The 20,273-nt window shown below is 37.0% G+C and overlaps 1 protein-coding gene across 8 annotated transcripts in view; it reads right to left on the minus strand.

Annotated features, from left to right (window-relative positions):
* The window catches only part of SUGCT (succinyl-CoA:glutarate-CoA transferase), a 328,623-nt gene that overhangs the window by 44,873 nt on the left and 263,477 nt on the right, over window positions 1-20,273 (minus strand). For all 8 annotated transcript variants that reach the window (XM_090142216.1, XM_090142215.1, XM_090142217.1 and 5 more), the window contains exon 13: window positions 13,207-13,270. In XM_090142216.1, the coding sequence (XP_089998342.1) occupies window positions 13,207-13,270 (64 nt within the window). The remainder of the gene's footprint in view (window positions 1-13,206; window positions 13,271-20,273) is intronic.

Here is a 20,273-nt window from a genome sequence, read left to right on the forward strand (position 1 = left end):
CATTGGAAAATAAAATTTTGTGCCATATCCTGTATGGTAAGTGGTCTGTACTGTGCTTTGGCAATTATACATTGTCTTAATAATGTGCCTTTTTTCCTATTACACAGCTTTCTTACATCTACATAGATGTGCATCTATTCAATCATCCTGTATTTTACCGTAGGCTGAATGTTACCAGTGAGAGAACACCAACGGTAAATGAACTGTATATCCATTATGTCTTAAAGTTCAGGAGAAAATAGTTTTCTCTGTCAGGATGCCTCAGTCATTACATTCCATTGTTGAAGTATATAGGAAAGATTGGAAATATAAGACTTGTGGAAGAAGACAGCACATAATCTAAAGTTGTAAGTCTTTCAAAGGTTGTGTGAGTTGCACACCAATTACATCTGCACCTAGAAATGACCTCTGAAATAAGTGTGATTGCATTCCTGCCTAGATTGGTGTCGTTGGCCCACAGGTATTACTAGTTCAGTAGCTAAAAGCAGCAGTGAAGTGGAAATTAGCTATTATGCCAGTATGATTATTAAAACAGTATACAGTTCTTCCTCCCCAGAGTAACAGTTCAAATGCACTCGTCAACAGGAGTAGGATTTATTTCTTTATGTGGCATCAGGGGTGGTAATAATTAGACTCAAATACAGCAGTAGAATTTGAACCACTGAAGACTCTTCAGCTAGAGACATGAAGTACTAGAGGAAATGGGAACTTATTAAATTACGATATAGTTTTTAATCTTATCTCTTTTTAAAGCACCTCCAAAACTGGATCCCTTTAACATCTCTTTACAGTTAGCAGAAAATGTAAAATGTACCAAGAATTGATATGCTTACATTATCTTGCACGTATTAGGTTCCATAATATCTGGTACACTTTAATTGGTTTCCAATTATCTCTTCTAACAAATTAAATTTAGAACAAAACTCCTGAACACAAAATCTAAGTCTTCCAAAGGAACACAGTACTTTTGTAGAGAATTTCATGCTTTGCTGTAAATAAGACAGCATTTGTTTAATTCATCTTTAATTTGAAAATTATCCACAACATTCTTCAACAAGATAATTTCCACAAGTGATCAGAGCACACAAATTTTCTGATGGTCCCCAGTATTTGAAATCTTGTTTATGAATAAATAAATAATGTTTTTTTCCTGTCTTTTATATCACAGCTGATTGTAATTAAATATAAATACTACCTGGGGATAAACAGATTTTTAAAAAGAATAGGGTGAGATTACCTGGGCTTAGCTTTCTTTTCATACTTATTAACAGTACCATTCTTTTCAACATATTAACAGTACCATTATATAATAGATTTTTCAAAAGGTGAAACTTGAGTCCTCCTTGGTAAATCTTATGCAATGATACTGCCTAGTTTTTCACTCACACCACATGACCTCCATAGGTTTCAAAATTGTTATGTTCTGCAATGATATATAATATACTTTCATGTAGTATTATACAGGTGCAAGATATGTTATAGGGGTAAAATCCATATTTCATTAGAGGATGTGTCCAGCACAATATTAGTTTCCATGAGTCAGATGGGGCCACATTACTAGCTGTCCATGGCTGTGTATGGCCTGCAGGCACCAGGTTGGCTGCGTACACTTTTACCAATGGATTAACAGTTTGAATCTAAAAGTCATATTGAAGCAGTAAACATGGTATTGCTTGCTTTCTTAAGATCAACTGAAAGGAAACTTTTTTTTGTCAGACTTAAAACAGGTCAGAATAATGATTCTTGAAAGGTGGTCGCTTCATTTCAAGACACCAAGGGTTTCCTACCAAATTCTCATGGACTGATGCCTCTGAACTATTCCTTCAATTTCTTCTTTTGTTTCTCCCCTTACTGAGTAGTTCTCTCTACAGTGTAGAGAAGTACAGAAGTACTTGAAAAATAATGACAGACAGGTTAAAATATTATCTTCCAGTCTAACATTGCTATACAAGTACAGTGAAATTGCACTTCACCCACAAGTTCTTAAAACAGCCTTTCAGAGCTGGTGAAAGCTAGAGCGTGATATCTGAACCTGTAATGACAAAAGGACATTTCAACATTTTCTGATCTTCTCTCTCATGAAATCCAAGCAAAAATGAGAGACGGAAATATAGGCTATTATAATACACATTCGTTCTCAAAATTAAACAACTATTGAATCATACAGTGGATTTACAGGGGATATTGATTTATTAGCATAATCAGAATTTGGAAGTAAAAATCAGGAACTCTAAACATTATCTAGCTAACTAGGAAGACAGCAAAGGTAAATATGCTACCAACATGAAAATCTATGCTCCACTTTATCTTCTTCATTTCCCCAACTATGAATAAATGTAAAAACATAAGAACTGGACTGCTTGCCGAAAAATCCTCCTTTGTCAAACTGACTGATCCCTAATATGTTATTTGTTAGGTGGTGAAGGCTGGATTTTCAAACAAGTTCCCATGTAAAGGAAATAACAGAACAGCACACTCTTCATTTAATCACATAAACACCTGGCTTGAACATACAAAATAGTAAGGAGCGCATTCACATGATCAAATATATAAACCACTAATATAACTCCGTAGAAAGCAATCGGCTTTGCAAAGAGATTTTTTTGTGACATATTCTAAGCACTTCCACAAAAGCTTATGTCCCAAGAGGCAAAGCACACATGAAATCATACTGAAAAACAGACTGCATGGACAGAAAAGCAAAGCAGAAATGGCTGCATGATGTTACCAGAATTTGACCTGGCTCAAAAGAAAAATCTTTAGCTCAACTAAAAACGTAACTAGCTTGTTCCCTGAGAAAGAGAAAACTCCCAGATATAACTTGGGAATTTAGGGTACTCCAACAGTTTTCAACACAGATTTACTCATATAGTAATCTAAATCTCACAGTCAGTGCAACACAAATCACTTCAGTGCACCTTATTTTTTACTGTTAATCTTGTAATTTCTTAACATCAAGTTGCCAGGAACTGATACAAGCTTGCATAATGATGTCTGTGTTCCTGAGCTGGGAATAGCAAATGTGTGTATGCAGTTGTGTTTTCAATGCCTGCAAATTAGGACTGTGCAACTGTATTTGTGCATGTTCAGCTTTGAAATTTTTTTTGCCCCATATTTCTTTGTAAATTAGACTGCTCTCTTCACAACTGCATCTGATTTTATGTTGTGTTGTTTCTAAAGAGGGCTTTCAAAGAATATTTAAAAGCTCGTTCTAATCTGAGAGCCTTAGACTCATTTCATCTCTGCATCCAGTTCAAAACCCATGAAGAACTTACACCAAAGTCAATTTAAAACTTTTATTGGCCTGTCACGCTCACAATCTTGAAACAATCTTAATTTAAAGCAATAAACAGGCACCAAATTTTGAAACTCGTTCAGACATCAATATCTTTTAACAGAAAAATTATCTGCTTTTCATACAGGTAAAATGCCCTTTTTTAACACTAGGCTGCGTTCAGCCTAGTTTCAGACCCCCAAAGAAACAGGGATTCTATGTCTTCTCCAGAGACACTGTTCCATACCTCAATAACCCTGTGTCAAAAACATTCTTCTGAAAGAATCCTGACCCAATGCCTTATGCTTTCAGTGGACTTTGGAATAACTAGTTCACACCTGTTCTGTCTTGGTTTAAATCTTTCACACAGAGTGACAGAATGGGGAAGCTAGTTTTATTTGCCAAAATTTTAAAAAACACCATTTGCAAATCTGGATCAAGTTTAGTCGATAACTTCATTTAAATAAAAATCAGGAAGAAAAACCAAACCCTCAGGCTTTTTGCAGAAACTCTTGGGAGTTTCTCACTGTTCAAGTAATCCAGAAAAGTTCCAGCATGGAGAAGAGGAACCTCTGGAGAGACCTTCTATTCCTCTGACCTGAAAGGAGGTTGTGAGATAGTGGGTTGCCCTCTTCTCCCATGTAACTAGTGATAGGATTAGACGGAATGACCTCAAGTTGCACCAAGGGATGTTCAGGTTGGATATTAGGAAAACATTCTTCTCTGGAAGAATGGTCAGGTGCTGGAATGGGCTGCTGAGGGAGAGAAGTGGTTGAGTCATCATCCAGGGAGGTGTTTAAGAAACATTTAGATGTACTAAGGGATGTAGTGGGAAAATACTATTGGTAGGTGGATGGTTGGACTGGATGATCTTGGATGATCCAACCTTGGTGATTCTATGATTCTAAGTTCTGGTGAACTGATCAACATGTGTATCAAAACTAGCTTTAAAGTAGTTAGGAGAGGTTGTTGGATTCAAATTAACATAAATTGTGTCTTCATCAACTACATAAGAGAGATGAGAAACCTCAAAATAAAATTAAAAAAAAACCACTTTTTTTTTTTTTCTATTTATATTAAGATAAAAAGGTATCTGAATAATAACAGCCTGAAAGACAAGCTAGTATTACCTATCCAGGTATTTAAATGGTAGTTGAGAGTTGGAAATAGTCATGCTGCCTCAGCTTTCAAGATTAAATTGGAAAGCAAATTATAGAAGAGCTTGAAATGCATAATGACAGTCAAAAAGATCTATGTAATTTCCTTTCAACTGCTTATACACACCTCATATCTTTAATTTAGGCAGTAATGGTCCCTTTAAATGAGATTTTGATCCAACATGGGATTAATTTTTGGACAGAATATCACAAGGAAGACCCGTGGGAAGCATGATGAAGAGGAACAAAACAATTGAAAGTTCATATTGACTAAGAGAACTGTAAAATTGGCCTTTCAGGTTACAGATTAAAAAAAAAAAAAAGGTTAAATACATGTATGTAGCTTGTCCTATATTATCATACTTAAATACATGTATGCTAGGTTGAAGTAATGGCTTCTGTATATCTCCACAGAAAATACAGCTACAAAGAGCACAATAAAATTATTGATAGAGCAAATTCCTGGCTACTAAACACTACTTTTCAACACTGTCACCATTATAAGCTATGCATTTTCACCAATGAGGAACACAGCTTACGTGCTGAGGTGACCCACTGTCATTGTCACCACTGCTGAAATGCACCACTCGTCAAATCACTGTGCTCATATACACTGCTTGATCTCCATAAATGTCAGCAAGCATCGATGGAATTGAAGCAGGAGCTTTGTGATGCTGAACAAGTGAATCAAGTTGCTGAGGAACAACAGGGATTTGAAAGAAAGATAAGAACAAACCTGGTAGTACCCCTGTGGTTGTTTAGTAGCACAAATGGATGAAGAGATCAAGAGGGAAATCACAGAAGAATGGTCAAAACTGTACTTTTTTCACTCCAGAATGCATCTCTTTCCATGTAACACTGACAAATACAAACAACTCAAAAACACTACTCACAATAGAGACTGGAGCAGGAGGTAACTAAATCAAATTTAGGTACTGATTATGAAACCCAAATCAAAGAAAAAGAGAAGAAAGAGGAACGGAGTCTGGACCAGATCGGTTCTTCATACTCTATGATAAGCTCACAGCAGGTTGAATGCACCATGCAGGCTGACGGTTTTGCCAAACTTATAGTATTCAGGAATCAAGAGCACACGAAGAACCTATCAATCACAGCGAACAATAATCACAAAGATACACACTCACCCCTAAGGAACTGATAGGAAATATTTCAACTAGAGCTGAAATTAAACAAAGGCAGCCTATCTTATAAATACACAAACATAAACTACATTTTTTTTTTTTTTTGTCAGAAAAAATATATATTAAGAAAATATAATTACATTCAATCAGATGTATAAAATGCAGGGAAAACACAGTTACTTTGCTGTCTATCCCTGACATTTTCTGCTAGCTTTACTTGTACAATATCTTCTTTGCTTTGGTAGCAAAAAATATTACTCCATACACCTGTACACCTGCAATTTTTTTCCTCTAAATATGCAGAACACAAACTGTAATATAAAAGACAGAGTTACAAGGCTGCTGCACTTTGCTTACACAACGTACCTTAAAAGACATGTGCAAATTACCCAACACTGTTTGCCAAAAAGTCATCCAGATGTGACTTCTGTCATGTAAGTACTTTCACAGGGGAAACACAAGTAGTTAAAACTCTCACATATGTGAGAAAGACACAAATAAGCCTAATTGCTGCACTGTGGATTAGGGGAGAAAAAAAAAAGGCAAGTTTGTTGTTTATTTTTGATAATGAATTTGACCAAGTATTTAAAGAAAACAACAGATATTTGATAAATTCTCCATCGCTTGAGGACTTCTGGATAAGACCTGCTGCAGTCAAACATACAAAAAGTGAATTCTTGGAATTCTATGGCCAATTCTGCAAGAACACAAACTATGTGATCTAATGGCCGCTGCTGGCCATAAAGTTTTTCAGTTTAGGTTCACATAAAACAGCTTAAGTCAAATCGTGCTTCCACTCGCGGGAAGCAGTGCCCGGGTCAATGTGACATGGAGGAAACACAAATGAGGATTACTACACCCCATATCCCAGGGACTAAGTAAAATTGTCTAAATGTTTAAAACATATTTTTACATTTAATAAAACCAAACTTTTTTAGCTGACAGTGGATTCCTTTTCATATCCAATAATTATTAAAGATCATAAAGATATACTTACAATTTATGGGCGTTGAAGTAATTTGGCTGTTTTACAATGCACACGAGGCATGCAGATCTATCTTTACAATCACACACCTTGAGCCCTGTGAGCACCTGGTTGTGCTTGTTACAAAGCAAGGGCCTGTTACTGTTACTCGTATAGAAAGAAGTGGGAAATGAGCTTAAACAGAGAGAAAAAAGATCATTTTTAAAGAAAGCTGAATTCTAGGACTGTGACCATCGAAGTGAAATTAATGAGTTTCCTTTTGGATATTCAGATAATGTTTCAACCTTTTTTTTCCCCCATGTAGCAGCAAGGTGATAGATTACTCTCCATAAGAAACTGCTATGTTCAACTTAAAAGAAATACAAAAGACATATAAAGAAAATATTCTCCGGTAGAAGTATAATTACTGATCAACTCTGAGCCAAACCTCAACCACAATTGTACTTGACTTTGTTGCATTAGGTACCAAGTGGGAAAATGCTCTCATCTCCCAGTGAAGTATTTTTATTTCATCTCCCAATACCACAACATCAAGTCCTGGAAAGGAGCATGTGAAACAAAAAAAAAAAACAACTTTGCCATACGTGCAAAACTTAAGAAAGGGCTTCAAAAACCTCTGGTCTGCCAAGAGGAGAGTCCAGATGAGACAACGTTAACAACACCTTTGACAACCTATCCCTGAGAAGCACAAAGCCCTGCCTGACCCGAGTGCATGGCACGTGAGTGCTCACCCTGAGCCTGGTGGGAAAGATGTCCACTGTTGGTTCATTTCCTCCAATAATCGCAGCCCCATAAGTAGCTAAGAGAGAGGTGTCTTTCCTCCCTTGAAAAATTAACTTTAAAATTATTAGCTGTGGCACAAAAACCTTCTGTGGCTAAATTTTAAAATATGTGACAGAGGAGCAAAACTATGAAGAGGCTTGTTCATTCCGTTACACCTTAAAAGAAATCTTAAAGACTCCACATAACACTATCGCACATTAAAAACATTACTAACATTTTCTGCATAATCCTATACCTAAATCATAATCCTAAAACCACAACATATTCCTCACTATTCCCACCACCTCTTTTCTGCTTTTGCAATCAGTATGAATATATTGTTTATATATGTATTAAGATTTTTTGAAGTATTAGAGGATAGCTAAGTGAGCTGTTGTATATCATTTCTGCTGAGTTCCTGTAATGGTCCTGAGTTCCTCAAAATTGAAATCAGTTCTGTGAATGTAAAAGACATAAACAGTCAACGCTGATGACTAAAAAAGGTGAATGAGGTAACAGTAATGCCGGTGAAGCTGTTGGTCTCCAATGTACCATAAATAGTGAAGTGAAATTAAAATTTTTCAATCAGCATCAGTTACGCACATGCGCGCATGCACACGCGTGCGCACAGATGCATACGAAAACGCAGCCTGATGAGAAGCAGACAGGATCAGAAGTTCAAGCAGAGGTTCTTAGAAAAAAAAATATATAGTTGGGCTTTTTTTTATGTTGTGATTGTTGTCGCTATATGGTGGGATCTCCTAGAGGCAGGAAACGGTGGATTGTAATACAGACTTCCTTAATTTCCTGCTAACTTCTCCCAAACAGAAGTCACTTTTCTCTGTCACGTATCTAAGCCCTACTGAAGCTTCCCTCAGTATATATATAAAAAGATAGTGTGTATATTAACACGCATATCTGCTGAGCAAACATACAGAAATGCCACTGCTAATAACTTTTAACTAGTTATTTTCTACACTGATATACACGGAAACAGCATTTTTTACACAGGCTTCATTTCCTTATAACTCAAAGTATTTAAAGCTATTAATTATGACCTGAAAAACTGCAAATGATTAATAAGGTGAGACACAGAGAGTGATAAATTATTTGCACAAGGTTAGGGAAAAAATCCATAGCATTATAAGGACATCCTATTTCTTGTTTCCTACTCTTACTCCTTAAAAAATTTCTTCTAAGAGATTGATGGCAATTAGTCTCCATGGAACCATGACACAATTTAATGAATCATACAACAGGAAAAGCCTATCTCTTAAAAAAAAATGTCTTTCCTGTTTCAATAGTATATTTGTAATGTACAGTGACAGGAGAAGACCGGAAAAAGGGACAGTTCTCCTGAGTGGGTTGATTAATTAACATGGATTGCCTGAATTAAGTCCAAGAAAGCTATGCCAAGGAGGAATCCTATACTGTTTTTCCTAACTGAGGTTGGGTCAGACACATTATCACAAGAACACAAAAGGAAATCACAAAGCCAGGTATAAGACTGCCCTTTCAGAGCAATGAAGACATCCTTGATGCAGATCATGGGCAGAACAGGAACTCAGGAAATGGGGATAAGGAGAACATAGAATATGAACGCTATCAAAACTAAGAATAGCTGTTTTGTCCGGAATTGGTGTTTTACATGATTTCTACAGTTATGTTATTTCCTGTTTGATGAGAGATGATTCCGAACTGTGGGCTTATATCCAAATCTCCAGTTCACTAAGGCCTAGAAGGGATCAGAAATAAGTAAGGTTCCCTCACAGACTTTTTTAATAGTTAATAAAGTAAATTCTATGAAGTTTGTTTTTTTCCTTTTTTTTTTTTTTTTTTTTTTTTTTTGTACAGCTGAATGCATTTTTTTTTAAGTTATATAAAAAAACCCAAACAACTGAAAACCAGCTTTTGACTATAAAAGAAACAACTGGTAACTTTTAAAAGTCATAATTGGACACAGGAAATCATAATATTATTATTTAATAATTTAAGTTTCCTAAAACAGATACCATATATTATAATGGAGAAAGTTTGGGCAAGACTGCACTGCATTCGTTAGCTTTTTCTACAGAATTGGTATGGGTTGGTATCCATTACACTCCACACAGTAACTCAGAATAAATTACTCAGTGGCTCCTGCAAACTCCATGCTTTGGTAATGTCCATTCCTCCTTGGCAAAGGTGTTCAAGGTTAATCCTGATGCTAAAGCTTCTTGAAGTTCCTCAACTGTACTGTCTCTGTGCTATCCAGAGTCATCAGCAATGTGGTCCTCTGTGAAACATTTCCCCCCAACATTTTTCTGCTCTCAAAAGTACTTTATGTACTCTGTATCTGATTTTCTTAAAGACATGTTTCTTCTCCTCCAAAGCTCTATGGAAAGGGCTACATCCAGTGGAACTGAGTGAGGAGATACTGGGGTTAGTGACAGGTTAAGAGCATAACCCACATTTGAAAGGACCTTAAGAGGTCTACAGTTCAAGCTCCTACACAAACCTAGCTCTGGCGTAAGGTCAGACCAGGTTGCTTAGGGTTAAATAAAGTACTTCCTTGAAAACCTCCAAGGACAGAGCCTGTACGACCTCCCTGGTCAACCTGCTCTACTGTTTGCCTGCCTTCATGGTGAAAAACAGTTTTCTGATATACAGTCTGAGCATTCATTGCCTCACCCTCCCAGCATGCACTGTTGTAAAGATCCTACCGCCTCTCAGCTCCCTGTGGGCTGCTGTGCAGGCTCAACCTTCTACCAAGTCAGAACAGCCCCTCTTCTTCATCAGCTGAATGCTCCAGTCACTGGAGGCCATCCCTTGAACTAAAGGTGATGAAGCTTTGGTTGACTTCAGAGCTTAGATGACCTCAGAGATGGAGCTAGAAGAGTCTCATCAGTATAGTCCTACAATTAGATGCATCAGTTCTATCAAAGAACAGTGAGTGCTGTACAGTGCCAGGTCTCTGGGATTCGAGCAAGGATTTCTCACAGTATTGCATATACTGTATATATGGTACATGGCAATTCACTGTATGACAAAAATATGCATCTGTATTCAACAACTTAGTTCTTGAATAATACAACATCAATATACTGCTAAAGGAATATGAGAAACAATATCCTAAAGACATTTCTCAATGAATATCAAGACAAATCAATATCAAGATATATCAAATGACAAGATATATCAAATGACAAGATCTATATCTCTCCTATCATCAACACACATGCAGAGAATGAATGGTAATATTTTTTATAATGCAACTTCTATCGTTCCAGATCCATCAGCTAGCCAGTACCTTAGAATGTGCTTATCAGCATACAGTATATCATGCTAAGAAAAGAAAGAGGGAAAGCATTGAACAGGTGTGAAAAGAATCAAGCTCAGTAACCACGTGAGGAGTACTCAAAACACATTTAAGCAAAGAAGGGATTATGAATCAATGAAGCCCAGCGTTGCAAATATAGCCTGTATTAAAGTAAATTGCACAATCCCATAATATTTCAATAAATGCAACATCTACAAGTGAGGATTCAAAGATATGAAACTGCTCACAATGCCAGGAAATACCTACAGAAGTACTAGTATAAACCAATATGATAGAGACAGAGGTCTGTCACAACACCCAGAGCTGAAATGTGCCAGCAAGCACTCACTAAGTTATGTCAACTCACTTGCAACTTTCCTTGGCAGCTCAATTCTGACTTCTGTCAAGAACTTCAAGAGTGATGTCCAATCCAATTAATATATATTAAAATCTGGCTTATATGGTTAAGAAATAACAGTCACCCACTTCATTTTGGGATCAGAGTCTCTCTAGTCTCTTTAAGGAGGGATACTTTTACTTTACTCAGTTCCAACATTCACCTTAATATCTTCATTAAGCAATCCAATTAAGCAGAAACTAAGAGCTTAGTAAAGCCACCCTTTACCCAATATTCAAATATAATCACATCAAAGAAAAAGTTGTTTCTAATTTAAATAGTCATCAAGAAACAGTTTGTCTGCTGGAGGTCTTGATGACACACTTTTTCCTGTAATCTTTAGATATATCATTGATTCCATTACCTACTATCAAGAGAAATAGACTCCTTATGCAATCTGGTTTAGAGACACAGTAACTCTCTGGCTTTCTGGTGATACCAATGGGTCCACTCTGCTCACACTGAATGAGTGTCCTTCATTTTTCCTCCTCTTGTCTCTCTTCTATCCTTCCATGCCAGAAAAGGAACGATTTCTCCTATTCCTGCTCAAATACGCAATCATCATTTCAGCCATCTGCTTCAATACAACAAACTCTTCATAGAATCCCATCTAAATGGCAAATCATTGGAGATTAAGATGATTTATTTTAGTTCAGTGCAGTGTCACCAGTTTGAGTTTTAATAAAATAAAAAATAACTAAGGGTTTGGGAAATACTATGGCTTATCTATGTAAAAATTCCCTCTCTTGCCAATATTCTCTATCGCTGCTGACAGACATTAGAACATTCCTTTCATCTCCTTCCTCTTCTCGCAGTTAAACCTATCCCCTTAAGGAGTATTTGCTTTCTCTAAGATAGATTATACATTGTATGCAACAAGAAAACCTTACACGCTTTCTCTACCATCTGCGAGGCTTTTCTGCCCACTTCCTTAAGAAGAATTAATTCAAAACCCTTGTTACTCTTTCCATTTTGGATAAATAAACCAGGATTACATTTCTGTTAGAAACTGAAACAAAAGGATTACTATTTCCACATAATGCATCTAAATTAGAGAAGTACTTCTGAATATGGTCAAACACATTTCCAAACCTAGTGGGATCAAATGTGGAATGCAAACTGTGATAAAGAACAAATACAAAGTGCACACATACATACACACACACAAAACACCCCCTCTATTCATGCAGAAAATATCCGCATGAATCTAATGTGGGAATGATTTCATTCAAATAATTCTTTCGGCATCCCTGTGTGATTCCAGGATGTGCAAATTAAGATAAATGTTATGGGTCAAACTATTCTTACCACTACATGTGCTCAAGTCAACTGAAATTGATGACAACTGGATGCTGTGTCAGAGGATGGAATTTGGCTCAGAAAGTCACAATGTAAGGAAAATATGTTATAAAAATAAAAATGGCACGGTGCTCCGAATGAGGAAGGAAACAATTCTTGATGTGGCTTGGGATATAGAGAAGCATAGAAAATTAGGAAAAGTTGACCAAAGAGCTAGTAGATTGTTAGATAAAGCTCAGTCATCAAAACAGAGCCAACCTCAAGGATCTGGATGAGGATTTGCCCCTGATGAAGCTAACCCCATTTCACAACTAACTCCAATGTAAGTAAAGCTAAACTAGCTCAAAGTCCTGATCCACTTAAAAAAGATACTCATATTTTACTTTTATATTCTTGGGAAATTCAAAATAGCTATTTAAGACCTCATCATTGCAGATCTTTACGTCTAATTTCATTAAACGAAATACTGTGATCAAACCTTTGGTATGAACTTCCCTTTTCTTCCTTCTTTATTTTTAACAACAGAAATGTCCCTAAAAGACGTCTGTGTAACTTGCAAAATAGACCTAAATCAAAACCAGATACACATATTCATGCAGACGATTTAGCAGTAATATTTCTAGCAGTGGGAGTTTGCAAATATTATCAAATCCATGTTCAAATTTTATGACAACTGGCCGATGAAAACCAGAAGCTATTCTGACACACATTTTAACCAATTTTTCTGCTACTGGAATGAATATGAGCACAAATGTCTTCCTGTTTAAACTTTTGTTCATTTGAGTGAAATGTGAAGATGTGTCATGTCCTCAGCTGAGTTCCAGAACTATTCAGGATGTCATGTAACATTTAATTTCAAGCTCCATTTAGAAAAAAGAATTAAACATCTAACCTGGAACAGCTATCCTCCCAGCTGTTGGGTGATCCATTTCCATTACAAGTCCATTGTGCAGCACCTATTAAAAAAAAAAAAAAATATATATATATATATATATATGTAATAAAAAAACAAACAACTAGGTCTTAAACTCAAGAGTAAAAAGGATACATATATTTCCATGTTCTTAAAGAGAACATAAAAAATCCAGGGAGCTACAGTTCATGTAATCTGCATAATTTATAAAATGAAAGCCCTGATGTTTGACGTTGTTCTCTATGCATCTCAATAAATACCTCAGTAAGACTTGACATGTCCAACATACCTTTAAGCTCCTGTATCCAATGTCATACAGAAGCAATTGAGCTGAAAGCACATCACACTTTCCACCACTGACAAACAATTGGTAGCAACATGGAGAATTGAAACCTTCAACCACTTTCACTTTTGCTCTGCCACATGCGTTACAAGCCTATGCAGAGATGATGCTTTCTAGTTTTCTTCGCTGCTATTCAGCTGTCTTTCAGCTTATGATAGATCACACTACGCAGTGCTGTCCCAATAGTTCTTACAAACACTGGGGAAAGCCATCATAAATCTGATGTTACTTCTGTTCTGTTTAGTAGGTATAATATAACCCTCTATCTGCATGGGATGATTACTCATCACAATTTCCAATTCTGTGTTATTAAACTCAACCAGAAAACAAAGGTATATCAAAACTCTCAAATAACAGAGAAAAAATAATTCACAGCGGAATTTTTACTATTTAATGGAAATCTACCTATGAAGCAAATAAGCAGTCTTTTTTGTTTCCTCACTTATTGCTCTGACATACTTCTAACACTGTCACCTTAACCACATAATTGGTATTTGTTTTTTAATGTAAATATCTTGTAGAGATAACTCTGCCATTAGCCAATCAGCTTTATGATTTTTAAAAAGTAAAATATGTTTTGTAGTGTACATCAACTATATTACATATGAGGGCTGCTTCAAAAATAAAATCCTGTTTTATTATGTTGGTCCATGATATCAGAGGTAGATGGTGGTGGTATAGCAGAAGTTGAACCTTCCTGCCAATACTCTGTTATGTATTGCTGCTGTGTGACAAATGGCAGCAGAGGAGCAGTCTGACAAAACCATGTCTGACATGGAAATGCATACAAAGAAATAGTGTGTCATTAAATTCCTCCATGGGGGAAAAAGAAATGAACACATTGACATTCATCTACTCTTGCTGAACTTTTATGGAGAACAAACAGTGGATGTGAGTGCAGTGAGGCGGGTGGTGCATTTCAGCAGTGGTGACAGTGACAGTGGGTCATCTCCAATGGTGCAGATTTTTATGAGTGCAACATGCAAGCTCTTGTTCATTACAGGCAAAAATGCATAGCAACCAGTAGTGACGATGTTGAAAAATAGTGTTTTGTAGATGGGAATTTGCTCAATCAAACAGTGTTACAGGGCTATTTGCATCTATTGTAGTTTATTCGGAAAAAAATAGGAGACATTACTTTTGGAGGGACCTATGCATTTTATATGCAGCCCAAGACAATGTCTCTTCACTCAGTGTGGCCTAAGCAAGATAAAAGGTTGGACTCATGAGTTAAACATTTCAAACAAGCTTTTAATTGGCTTTGCAAAGCTTTGCATGTATAGCAATGAGGAATTCTCACCCTTGAATTTCATCAGAAACATGAATGACTGACGCAGGACAGCAGATAATCTGGTTGGAAGGGACGTCTGGGCAACATCTAGTCCAGCCTCCTACTTTTCACCTCCTACTTTTCATGTGCCTACTGCCAACAAGCAGTCAGGACAGCAGCAGCTTTTCCTGAACATGTCATGAAATCCTGCAAGGATGGAGATTTCACTACATCCAAGGAACAGGTTCCCATGCTGTGCCATATTCCTAATAAAACACATTTCCTAATATCCAGTCTCAACCTGCCAAATCTTCATTTGAGGCTGTTGCCTTGGGCTATATCATTTTATACTACTGTATCTCTGTTGATTACCTTCCCATTAGCAGCTGGGGATGCTATGAAAGTTCCCCTGAGCATCCCTTTTGCTGGACTAAACCAGCCCAGCTCCCTCCCTCTCCCCAAGTGCTGTTATCCTGGCAGCTCTCCTCTGAATCCACACGAGTTTCTCAGCAGCCATTCTGAAATGGGAGGTCCCAAAACTGGACACAGAAATCTAGGGACAGACTCACCAGTACAAAGAAGCCAAGCATATGGTCTGCCTTATTAATGAGGAGAGCATGATGCTGATCCTGTTTAGCCTGGCATCCATTGTAACACAGGTTTTCAGTAGATGTCAGCCCACCAGATCTGTCTGTACCCATTTGTTTCTTTTTGTTATCATTTTTTTCCTCTCCAGTGCAAGTGTGGTTAATTGGACCCTATAAGAGCTATCAGTTGGGAAAAATAAACCAGAAAGAAATCTGAAATCAGACTGTACCTAATTCTTTAGAAAGAGTTAATGCAACAGGAGGATCAAGTATGTTATATATCTGATATGTTTACATCGTACTTAAGTACACTGATTACATTATACTACTGTTCTAAAACTACTTAATCTTTTCCCAGAGCACAAACATTTTGAGGGAAGAAGAGGCTCTGGGAGCCTGATCCTGCAGTTCTTACATAGTTACAGTTTTCTGTTGAGCCACTGCCATTAATAAAGAGTTTAAATACTTTTCTGAAGTATGTTCTATGAAAGAAAGAGTATAAAGGTTGGAATCCCACAGTTTCCAGATGAACTTTTCCTTTATTCCCATCTATTTCTTAAAAGTATGCCCAGGTAGGTACAGACACATATCCCACACATTAACAGCTTGCCAGTGCTACTCAGAATCCTGCTGAATTTCCTGCTGAAATTCACAAGTCTTTAAACTGGAGAAAGACATTCTTTCAGAATGCTGCTATTGTCTGCTAAAAATATATATACTTAACAGGAAAATATGTGAATAACTGATCTACCTGTTTTTTTCTGCCCAAAGCGATTATGAGAAGTTCCTTAAATGCATTCCGTGTCTCTGAAGCTGAAATTTTCAGATAGACAAAACCTGTTTTGTTTAGTTGGTAGCATTATTACTTAATTAGTAGTAAAAGAGCAGGATCAAAGGACTTTTATTAAGAAAAATCAGCTGACAGCAGTATAAGGAATCAAGATCTTACACATGCAGTAGGATATGCATCTCTGAAGAAATGTTCCAAACAGCTATTCATATACAGAATTAAGCTGGTAAACTATTTCCTCCAACTATTTTGATTAAAAATTGAGCCAAAACACTTGTTTGAGAAAAAAAAAAAGAAAACACATTTTGAATGGGAAAGCAACTTATGTTGCTTGAACTTAGAAAGAAAAAGAAAGAAAGAAAAAGGAAAAAAAAGTCTGGAGAACAGGTGGCCATGGAGAGACCTCATAATAAAACAGGAGGCATTACTTTCGGAGCAGCCCTCATCTTACTGATGTTGACTGTTCACTATACAGAAACAATTCCTAACATTCACTGCACAACCTATGTCCCTGTGCTGGAAAAAAGACACATTAGGTAATGCATCAAGCTAGTAGAGACTCTGAAATTACCCTCAAGTTGTGTTAAAGGACAAAGCAAGAAAAAACTTTTCTTGAGATTAGATTCTGTAATGCTCTTGGGAAGACAATACCAGGAACTAAATAGAATGTTTGAAGAATGACCTATTTGTGAAAGAATTTATGACCAGTCACTCAGCACAAGCTCAAATATAGAGCAGAAGCTTCTACACAGGCATGGAAACACACCTAAAACCTTAGGTTATTTCTGAGGCTTGTTCCTGACCTGGACAGGAAAAGCTGAAGTGAGCAGCAGGGTTCATCATTTTTACATTTCATATTTAAGGCCTGTTCTGGTGCCTCAGGGCTAGGGAAGGCCCATGGCACATCTCATCCCAGGGAACTGGCCTTGCTTAGCTCTGAGAAGGCTCAGGGAGGATCTGTCTCACATGAAAGCAATGGTGTGTCACTGAAACCCTCCATGTGGAAAAATTATACCCACGGACATTCATCAATGCTTGCTGAGCCTTCATGGAGGCCAAACAGTGGATGTGAGCAGCAGAGTGTGGTGCATTTCAGCAGTGGTGACAGTGACAGTGGATCACCTCCTCTGGTGCAGATTTTTACAAGTGAGGCATGCAGGCTCTTGTTTATCATCAGCAGAAATGCGTAATTAACGGTGGTGACTGTATTGAGAAAGTGCTTAATAGCTGAGAATTTGCTCTACTGAATAGCATTATCACATTCTTTGTATCTATTGTAGTCTCCATGGAAATAAATATGAGGCATTGCTATTGGAGCAACCAACATATTTTATAGGCACTTCAAGACAATTCCTCTTCACTCAATGCAGCCCAGGGAAGCCAAAAGTTTGCGCATCCATTACCAAATTCATCTACTTATTCATCTTGTAATGTGAACAGCATTAACATTCTCAACTACTACTGACAGGTGAAATAAAGATAGTATTCTTGGAAATTTCCAGTAAACAAGATGACAGTTTTTCTTATATAGTCTCTATCATATTCCCCTACTCTTATATTAGAAAATTTTCTCCTCTTACATAATCTAAATATCTTCACATAAATATTTTCATTCTTATCTTCTCAACTGGATACAGAAAACAAATCTCTAGCAGCTTTACAGCATTCTTTTACATGCTGGAAGATTGTAATCCCATCCTTCCTCGGTCTGCTCTTCCCTATACTAAACAAAACTAATTATTTTAGCCATTCTTTTCAGGTTAGATTTTGTGATCCTTCTATCTGCGTAGAATAGCATGCTGAAGAAATTCCCATTCCTGAACAGGTGGTGTCAAAAGGTCAGGTCAGCTTTTTCTGAGCTCATGGGGTGAGACTATTTAGATGACATTTAAAAATACAGGTATTCCCAACAAAAAATGCTGGTGGAAGAAAATCTGTTCACTGGTCTAATTATTTGGCTATGCATCAAATCATTACTTCTGTTAGACAGTCAAGTGAGACATTCAGAATTCTTTTTCCAAATGAAAGAACTGGAAAATCTAACTAATCATTTTAAGTCATATTCAGAATCTTTCCAGTTATGCCCTTAATCAAACAGTATTGAAAGTTTGGCTTTCTTTCTCTGCAACTTCTATAGGATTCCCTTATGGATGTTATTAATTATTTGTGACTTGAACGCAACGAAACGCACACATGAACTGGAAATCAATATTCATTCAAGGTGCATACTAGCTTCTTCATACAGTAAACTAAAGGCTGGGCCTAGAAGTAACCATTCTGTTAAGGAAGAACACACAGGCTCTCCAGCAGCTAACTCAGGACTCAAAAAAATCCACGTTTTCCTGTTTGACGTCTCTAGATTCTTATTCTAACTTTGCAGACTTAAAAGAATTTTAAAACATTTCTTTTTATGATGCAAAAATTCCATTTCTTTCTTTAAATGCAACTAGGAAAAGCCTTCTGTCTCTTTGAGAGTCTCCTTTATTGACTTTTAAAAGGAACTGTTGAAATCAAACTTTCTTTCCATTTTTATTACAAATATGGTTTTTCCTCAGACACATTTTTCTCTAAAACACTGAAATTCTCATTACTCATTACACTTCTATTTTCTACAGTTATTTAGCCTATAATAGTATACTTGGTTCTATATTTTGTTTTGAAGAATTCAATGCTTATAATTTAATCCCAGATAAATTTGGCAATGGATTTGTTTTTCCACATTAGCAATACTGTCTCAAAGAACTGTGTAACTTCCTGTTTCATATGTCCCATTATTAAAATTCTCAGTAAGAAACTGAGGAAAAAAACCACACCAAGAAGCCAACCACTTAACCAACTCCTTCTACTATCCATTTTCAAAACTGCAAAGGAAAGGTGTAAGACAAGATTACTACAACCTAACCTTTGAAAGACTGCAATGCTCACATCCATTGCTATCAGAGACAAGGGAAATCTGAGTACAAATTCAGAAATAGAACTTAAAGACCTTCTCCTCCATTGCCTCATGTCCTACACATGATCATGATCTTTCTTATGTAGCAGAGCCCTCTATCCCCTTTCTATTCATTTATTACCTTAGCTCAGCATAAGGAGCTTATGAATTAAGATGTTCGTATGAAAGATGATAGCCAAAAGTAAAATCACTTTTTGTATGTTACTTTTTTTCCATATGGTTCACTTTTCATCCTAGAAATATTCTATTACTATATTACCTTTTACCACTTGAGTTTTTGTGAATCAAATTAATGTTTGGGTGGCATTTTACATGACTACAATGAGACCATTGTAAGGAAATCAGCAGCAGTCTGTCTTTCAGCAATAACCTTTTCATGCCATTTCATTTTATTCAAAATATAGTCATCCTGGAAATTAAAGTAGGAGCATGAAAAGAAAGCCTGATGTCATCATTTTTTAATCTTTGCTTAATGGCAGCATTAGTAGTGTCATCTCAGACTGCTGTCTGTGACATTCCACGTAGGATTTTTTTTTTTTTTTCTGGTAAATAAATGTTTATGTCTTTCCTCCTGACACCAAGAACTGCAAAGGTAAAGCCTCTCAAATTGGATGGACAGTGTGCTGAATATGAGCCAGCAGTGTGCCCAGGTGGCCAAGAAGGCCAATGGCATCCTGGCTTGGATCAGGAATGCAGTGGTGAGCAGGACCAGGGAAGTCATCCTGCCCTGTACTCGGCACTGGTGAGGCCTCACCTCGAGTGCTGTGCTCAGCTTTGGGCACCTCAGTACAGAAAGGACATGGAGGTGCTGGAGCAGGTACAGAGAAGGGCAGCAAGGCTGGTGAAGGGCTTGGAGAATATGGCCTATGGGGAGAGACTGAAGGAACTGGGGCTGTTTAGTCTGGGGAAAAGGAGGCTGAGGGGAGACCTTACTGCTCTCTTCAAATACCTGAAAGGTGCTTACAACAAGAGGGAGGTTGGTCTCTTCTCACTGGTGACAGGATGAGGGGAAATGGCCTCAAGTTGCACCAGGGTAAGTTTAGGCTGGATATCAGGAAACATTTCTTTACAGAAAGTGTTGTTAAGCACTAGAATATGTTCCC

The sequence above is a fragment of the Phasianus colchicus genome, chromosome 6 (genome assembly GCF_987193195.1).
Source record: "Phasianus colchicus chromosome 6, bPhaCol1.hap1.1, whole genome shotgun sequence".
Classification (NCBI taxonomy): Eukaryota; Metazoa; Chordata; class Aves; order Galliformes; family Phasianidae; genus Phasianus; species Phasianus colchicus.